General features: G+C 49.8%; 1 protein-coding gene across 1 annotated transcript in view; it reads right to left on the reverse strand.

Annotated features, from left to right (window-relative positions):
• URM1 (ubiquitin related modifier 1) overlaps window positions 1–8,596 on the reverse strand; it is a 45,468-nt gene that overhangs the window by 16,266 nt on the left and 20,606 nt on the right. The window contains exon 3 of the mRNA XM_015427494.1: window positions 2,069–2,150. Coding sequence (XP_015282980.1) covers window positions 2,069–2,150 — 82 coding nt within the window. The remainder of the gene's footprint in view (window positions 1–2,068; window positions 2,151–8,596) is intronic.

Here is an 8,596-nt window from a genome sequence, read left to right on the forward strand (position 1 = left end):
GGGGGGGGGGAGGGAGAGGTTTAAATCTCAGCCGGCCATGAAGCAGACTGGGTAGTCTTGGACAAGGCATTCCATCTCTGTCTCCAGGGGTCATTTCGTAGAAAAAGAGGTGCAGGAGCTCATTAGCATAACTCATTAGCATAACTTATTTGCATATGCCACACCCCCTGACATCACCAGAAGTGTGTCAGAAGGTAACACCCACCGCTCAGGCTCCACTGGACTGTTTTGGATTGCCAGCTATTGGGGGTGGGGGGGAACGTGCAGCTCTGTCCTCGCAGAGGAGGGAGAGCTTGTACCTGAATAAAACTTGGTCTTAAAGGTGCCACTGAACTGTTTTGGACTGGGGGGCCGGGGGTGGGCTCTGCAACTTACCTGGCTGCTTCTTGCTCTGACTGAGGGCTGCTGGGAGAAGGGGGTGGGGCTTGTTGCATGTGCCCGCCCCCTGGGCTCTTTACTGCCGGAGCTCCGCTCCTGTGCGCTCCTGCAGGAAATGACCCCTGTCTGTCTCACACATGTGCACAGAGGGAGAAATGCCTTTTCTAAGTGGTGCCTGGGAGGGAAGGCAGCGAGGTGCAGCCCCATCTTGTCAGATCTGGGAAGCTAAGCAGGGTCAGTACTTGGATGGGAGACCACCAAGAAAGGCTCTGCAGAGGAAGGCAACAGCAAACCCCCTCTGCTTCCCACTTGCCTTGAAAGCCCCTTGCTGGGGCACCATGCACCAGCTGTGACCTAACGGCACTTGACACCCGCACAAGATGATGCCCACCGCCATAAGGGTTTCCCCTTGTTCCACTCATGCTGATGTGTGGAGCGTCAATTAGTCAACCAGCCCTCCCTAAGACTTTGTCGTGCAGAGGGAAGTTCTGCTCAAAATGCACCTTTTCGCTCAATAACAATCTCTCGAAACCTTTGCCTACGCTAACTTAATTTCCCATATTTTTAGGACTGAGTTTCCGGAACCGTAGTGAGATGGTCTCTTTCTGCGTCTTCCCCTCTCCTGATAAAGTGAGCTCGTACTCTTGAAAGCAAAGAGCCTGAAAACGTTGTGGGTCTCTTAAGGTGCTGCTGGACCCAGAATTCAGCTGCTCCACCGCAGACCAACACAGCAGCCCGCTGAACTATCTTCCCCTTTCCTGTTTTGCTTTGTGTGTGTGTGTGATCTTAATTTCTCATGAGCCTCTGGCTAACTTTACTCTTTTTTATTCTTATGCGTGCGTGCGTGTTGAGTGTGTGTGTGCACCTAGAAGTCATGGAAACCTCTGGTGACTGACCACTACTCGGGGCCTGGAGTAAAGCCTGCCCCCGCCTCCTGCCTCTGGTATTCCAAGGAGGTCTCCCGTACTTGCCAGAGTCGACCCTGCTTAGCTTCTGAGACCTGAATAGAGCGGGTTGGCCTGGGCTATCCAGGTCAGGGCTGGCTAACTTTAATCCTGAATGATCCCTCACATGCTTTTAACTCCACACTGAACACTGGAGACTCTTCTTAGGGGAGGGTCCGTGGCTCAGTGGTGGAGCACCCACGTCGCACGCAGAAGGGCTCGGGTTCAGTTGGCGGCACCTCCCATTAAAAGTGTCAGGCGACGTGACGGTCCTCAGCCCGAGACCCGGGAGAATAAAGCAGGGACCACGGTGGAATAACACCAGAGATTCTGCAGGATTCTTCTCATGGACATTCTTTTCAAGCACAAGACGCAAGCATCAGAGAATCGTCACGCTTGTGTAATGGACTTTTCAGTGCTTATTGTTAAAGGGGTATGTTCAATACATATGTGAAAGTACTTAGGTGAATCCTGAACGTTATTGTTCTTCATTTGTTAAAGTTTTAAATAATTCTTGCAGTTTAGTTGTCAGTACATACTGACAATTGGGTCTTCACGGTATGTGTTTTCCCCTGCCTTCACGGAGACCCAGGACAGCCACTGCCAATCAGAGTGGGCAATGCTGACCTCTTGACTCAGTAGAAGGCAGCTCTGCGCGCAAGGTGAGAGACAGGAGCTTCTCTCAGGCTACCGGACACACTCACAACACAAGTCAATTTTGGATCAGGACCTATTGCTGTACTTACACAGAGTCTCCTTGCATGAACAATTCCAGTCTCTCTTTCAACAGGTTTTCTTTGATCCATACAAGGAGGCATCTAATGTCCCCTGGAAAGAACAAAATGTATTCATTTATTACTCATGACGGGTTTTTTTTTTTTAGCCATCACTCGCGCAGAGGGTCTCGTGGCAACCTGCAACACTTAAACAACACTTAAATGACGAACAGGAGAGATGCCAGCGCATTTGGGATTCACCATCCATGTGGAGTAACATGAAAGGCCAGCAATTTCCTCTTTCCTCCTGCTCAAAAAAGGGCATCCATCCATCCAAAGCCTTTTATTGGCATATAAATAAAGATACAGTAATCGAAATACAAAATCATGCATAATAAAATAAAAATTGCAGAGTAACATCATAATGGAGCTGCGGTGGTTCAAGTGGTTAAGACGCTGAACTGCAGGCTGTGGAAGGTCGGTAGTTCAGCAGTTCGAGACCCGAGTGTGCCGCATGACGGAGTGAGCTCCCATCTCTAGTTCCAGCTCCTGCCAACCTAGCAGTTCGAAAGCAAGAAATTGCAAGTAGATAAATAGGGACCACTTCGGTGGGAAGGTAACAGCGTTCCGTGCACCTTGGTGTTTAGTCATGCCGGCCACATGACCACGGAAACATCTTCGGACAGCGCTGAGATGAGCACCGCAACCCTAGAGTCGGACTCGACTGGCTTTCGAGCAAGGGAACCTTTACCTTTACCTAACATAATAATAAAACCTAATTCATAATATGATTTGTCAGGCCGTAGGACCATGGCACTGCAGAGAAACTCTGCTACTATTTCAGTTATTTCTGTATCTGGATTATCGAGCCAGAAAAGGATCTTAAAATCATCAGGGGTCTCTATAAATTGGCTTAAAATGGGATATAGAAGATCCCAATGGGACGCCTGTGTTTGTTCGGCACTTCCAGTGTTCAAAAAGCTTCACGTGCGTGTTCACAGTACTCCTCAAAAGAACCATGCGAGGTCGGCCAGCATTCTTATCCCCGTATTGCAGACAGGGGAACAGAGGGAAGGGTCGAATGGTGTTGCCTCAGCCCACCTGGGATGCCTGTGGTTAAGACTTACCTTGGGCAGTCTCAGAGGTCACTGCCTAAGAATGAGCCACCCGGCCACACACCTCACCCATGCCTGTCCCGTCTCCTCCACCATACGAATCCCAAAATTTCTAGCCCATCTTTCTCTTAAAAAGCGAGCCCCTAGAGACAGCAAAGATTATTCAAGCACATTCAATAAAACAGACTAATCAGACTAAACAAAAAAAATCTTAATAGCTAATTCTTGAAAAAAGGATAGCTTTGCACTCATTTCTAAGCTGCAAAGACCAGGACTTAAGAGGGACATTTTTGGGAAAGTGTGTATGGGCCCATGGCCAATAAGTCTATGCTAGACTTTATGAGGGCCCTGGTGGCTCAGAGGTTAAGACACGGGCATCGAGAAAGGCCTGAGGCCGCTGTAATGTCTCCGGTGAGCAGAATCACAATCCAGGATTCTGTGGAATAATCTGCTTTATCTATTTTTATGTAAAACATTTACTTCTCGATCAAAACAAGCCTGAACTCTCCCCAGGAGCTGAAATGACTCAACGGACAACAATGCTAGGACAAGTGGAAGGCAGCAGGAAAAGAGGAAGGCCCAGCATGAGATGGCCGGACCCCGTCAAGGAAGCCACAAGAGGCCCTCCCGTCTGCCAGACCTGAGCAAGGCTGTGAATGAGAGGCTGCTCTGGATAATGTTAATCCACAGAGTCGCCGTAAATCGGAAGCAACTGGATGGCACCAGTGCTCCCTCTAAGCGGCGGAGTCCTGTCTACCGCTTCGGTGGGGAGGTAACAGCGTCTAGTCATGCTGGCCACATGATCATGGAAACGTCTTCAGACAGCGGTGGCTCTTCGGCTTGGAAACGGAGATGAGCACCGCATCCCTAGAGTCGGACTCGACTAGCTTTTGAGCAAGGGAAACCTTTACCTCAAACGTAGGTAGATCCCGGAACATGGCCTCCTTTGATGATCTCAGTGGACTGCTTTTAGCTATGCTGTTCCCACCACCTGGGGAAAAACACGACCTTCTGCTCTCTAGCCATCAAGAGTTATCCATCTATAAAAGGCCCACTGGAGATATTGCTGCCGGTCCCCCAGAAGACATTTCACCCATACATATGAACATAAGAGAAGCCAATGTTGTGCCCAAAACATTTATCAGCTGCCTTTATTCCTTATGGACCTCGAGGAGGCTTGCAATATAAGTAAAATACATACGATAAAATACATAAAAACCAAAAAAAAAAAATTCACAAATTAGGACTGTCGGTAACTGAATCAAATGCGGTCCTAAATTATGTCGCCACTGCCACGTCTCTTCTTCCTGCAGCACTGGCTCTGCACCTTGGTCCCCCTTTTAAAAGCTCCCCCCCCCACTCCTTACGGCATCTCCTTCCTTCTCTCACCCACATCATTATTCATAAGGGACCGCCTTTCCCCATATGTTCCCCCAAGGGCACTACGGCCGGGGACGCAACATCTCCTGGTGACTCCAGGCCCTAAAGATGCCAGATTTGTAGCAACCAGGGCCAGGGCCTTTTCAGTGGCGGCTCCTACCTGGTGGAACGAGCTCCTGGAGGAGATCCGGGCCCTGAGGGACCTTGCACAGTTCCGCAGGGCCTGTAAGACGCAGCTCTTCCGCCAGGCTTTTGTGTTGGAGCCGCCACCGCTGCACCGCCACCTGTCCAACACTCCGTCACACAGTGGCCAAAAATACCAGGTGATATCAGGAGGTCCAGCAGTGGGGCCAGGACACCAGGAGCCTTCACACCAGTGATGGTGAACCTTTTAGAGACCAAGTGCCCAAACTGTGACCCAAAACCCACTTATTTATCGCAAAGTGCCAACACGGCAATTTAACCTTAAGACGCTGAACTGCAGGCTGTGGAAGGTCAGTAGTTCAGCAGTTCAAGACCCGGGTGCCGCAAGACGGGGTGAGCTCCTGTCTCTAGTTCCAGCTCCTGCCAACCTAGCAGTTCGAAAGCAAGAAATTGCAAGTAGATAAATAGGTACCACTTCGGTGGGAAGGTAACAGCGTTCCGTGCGCCTTGGTGATCAGTCATGCCGGCCACATGACCACGGAAACGTCTTCGGACAGCGCTGGCTCTTCGGCTATGAAACGGAGATGAGCACCGCAACCCTAGAGTCGGATTCAACTGGCTTTCGATCAAGGGAACCTTTACCTTTACCTTTACTGAGGTTTTACTTTAGAGAAAACAACTCATACATTAACTTAACGCGTGTTCACAGAGAGGGCTTTTAGTGCCATCTCTGGCTCCCGTTCCATAGGATCGCCACCACTGCCTCACACTATTGACGCCCACCCCCCCAGCACCAAAAATACAGAGCATCACTCGCCCCGAAGTCCCTATCTAAACCTTGTGGCTAATAGCCACGGATGGACCTTTGCTCCATATGCTTATGTGATTCCCTCCTGAAGCCGTCCGTGCTTGTGGCCGCTGCCACCTCCTGTTCCCTGCGCTCCCACTGCTATCTGAGGCTGACACCAGACATGACACAAAAAGCACAGAATGGGCAGAGGAGAGGAAAAAGTCGCACCTCTTTCTAACCCTGTGTTCTTTTCGTGGGGGGGGAAGGGGGGGAGCAGTTTTACTGCCAGGAAGGGCAGTCACGGGGCCACAGTGTGTGTGTGGCTTTTAAAAAGTAGTTTCAAGGGAGACAGCGTTGGAGGAGAAAGGGTCCTTGTTCCCCTCTCCTGCACTTTAAGTCTTGCCCGCAAGACACAGGCCTGCCTTCTGGGGACTGGGCAGCGGTGTCATGTCAAGAAGAAGAAGAAGAGGAAGAGGAGGAGATTGGATTTATACCCCGCCCTTCACTACCCAAAGATGTCTCAGAGCGGCTCCCAAATTCCTTCCCCTTCCCCTCCCCACAACAGACACCCTGTGAGGTAAAAGAAGAAGAAGAGATTGGATTTCTACCCCGCCCTTCACTACCCAAAGGTGTCTCAGAGCGGCTGGCCGACTCCTTTCCCTTCCCCTCCCCCAAACAGACACCACGCGAGGTGTCTCAGAGCGGCTGACAGACTCCTTTCCCTTCCCCTCCCCACAACAGACACCCCGTGAGGGAGGTGGGGCTGAGAGAGCTCTTGACAGAAACTGCTCTTTTTCAAGAATAGCTCTTATCAGAACTACGGCTTGCCCAAGGTCATCCAGCAGGTGCAAGTGGAGGAGTGGGGGAATCAAACCCGGTTCTCCCAGATTAGAGTCCGCGCACTTAACCACTACACCAAACTGGCTCTCAAAACAAAAGGTCCAACAAGCAGACCTTCTTTAATCTTTGTGATACTGCAAAATTCCAGAAGGCACACAGCTCTCAAATACCTTCTTCCCCACTATCTGTCCAGTTCTCTTATGGGCTAATTCTACAGACCCATCCAAACTGCAAAAAAAAAAACCCAAAAGCGAGAGCCTGGCTGCCTGGCCTGTTTTGCTTGGGCCCTTTCTGCTGTTCGTCGATCTGAGTTTGGGGAGGTGGTTGATCCCAGGCTTTGCCACTTGTACAAGGGGAGGCATTGGGGGGGTGGCATTTCTAGTAAGATCACCAGTGTGGCAGGGTACAAGGCCATAGAGCAGCCGTTTTCTCCAGGGGAACTGATCCCTCTTGTCTGGAGATCAGTCGTAATATCAGGATATCTCCAGGTCCCAGCTGGAGGTTGGCAACTCTACCCTCTTCTGATCCTCTTCCCACCGGCAGCGGCACCTACTATTGCAAGACGTTCACAACACTGTATTTTTAAGGGTTGACGGTTCTGCTATTGAATGCTAAGTCAGCAAATAAGAAAACATCACTCGTCCAAGTTTTAATCCTGGATGAACATGCTAAACTAGGTGGGTTGGGGAAAGGGGCACGGATCTACCCCAGGGTTGTCAGCGTAACAGCAGTCCCCCACCACCACCACTTTGCAGCCAGGGTCTGACAAATGCAAGCTGACCACAGAATGTGAAGCTCCAGCCTTCTAACTTCAAGCTGTACACGGTGGCAGTTACCTTTGCTTCCATTTAGTTTCCTGAAGCATTCCCTGCACTCCCTGCATGCGCACTTTCTACTTCTCCACTGGACAGTCCAGCTTCATTTGCACCGCTTTCTCTGAAAAGCTGTTTATCTTTCCCTTATTAAAGTCCGTCTTTTTATCTTTCTGCTTCAGAGGCTGACAAAGCAGATGGGCGCATGCGCACGCATGCATATGTGCGGAGGAATCAGGGAAAGCTATGAGTGTTGGCAGGGAAGGGGGCCAGTTTTCCTTTTCACAGTATCAATTTTACTGTGCAAACCAAAAGCAAAAACAATTTCTTTATATGGCGATAAGATCAGTTCATTTCCTGCCGGCGTGGTAAGAAGAAGCAGGAGGGAGAAAATAACTGGTTGAAGAGTTTTAGGGAAAGGACAAATGACAAACGTAGAGGTTTTCTCCCGCATTTCCACAGCCCTCTTGTTCATGAAAGACATCCTGAAGTATCCTTCTCAGCATCCTTTGGCAGAGTTCAAAGCGACAATCTGGCACACAGTTACACATGGTCACCCCCCCACACACGTGCTCCTACACTCTCTAGATCGGTGCAGGTTTGGAGCTCCCCCACCCAGTTACCTTCGAGCTTACTGAAGAAAACCTGAAGCACCAAGTCCACAATCGCATATCAGGCTGAATTTCAAATTCGAGGGTTTTGTTAATTATTGTTCCTGGGGCGAAAGCTTTCAATTTTACAGGAGGTTGTCTCTGTAAACGGTTTTGCATATTTTAAAAACTAAGTTTACCGCTGAATTTGTCAGACTGACATTTGGATTTTTAATTGTGCTGTCTGCTTAATGGGAGGAAAAGGAATAATGCAGCTTTGCAATACAATAAAGAAACGCAGAAGAGCATGAGAGGCGCGTTGCTGTCTTCGGTATCCAACAGTGAACAGCCAGGTAATGCAGGCAAGCTCATCAGCGGGGCACAAAACTTACGGTTTTCTCTGCTGATCGCCAGAGCTTCGGGAACTCACAGGTATACTGCACCTGTGTATGGATGCTTCACTTAATCTTTATGGCTACAGTCCACTGAGAGACCCTGTGGTGGTGGAAAGTGCCCTCCAGTCACAGCTGACTTATGGTGACCCTGGAGGGTTTCCAAGGCAAGAGACGTTCAGCGGTGGTTTGTCATTGCCTGCCTCTGCGTCACGGCCCTGGTATTCCTTGGAGATCTCCCATCCAGATACTAACCAGGGCTGACCCTGCTCAGCTTCCGAGATCTGACAAGACCTGAGGTACCCTACTCAAAACTGTCTGGTCTTTGTCTTAAAGCGATACGAATGGATGCACACTACTAAAAGAAGCGAGCAAAACATTTCTAAAACAAACCAGTCAGTTGAGTCCCTTTCTCTAATCCCTGCCCCACCTGCGAGAAGGATTTAAATGGGAAAAATCCACACTGTCGGGTCTGCCACGAACACAGCCGGGGGG

This window comes from Gekko japonicus, unplaced genomic scaffold (genome assembly GCF_001447785.1).
Source record: "Gekko japonicus isolate JY-2015 unplaced genomic scaffold, Gekko_japonicus_V1.1 scaffold3893, whole genome shotgun sequence".
NCBI lineage: Eukaryota > Metazoa > Chordata > Lepidosauria > Squamata > Gekkonidae > Gekko > Gekko japonicus.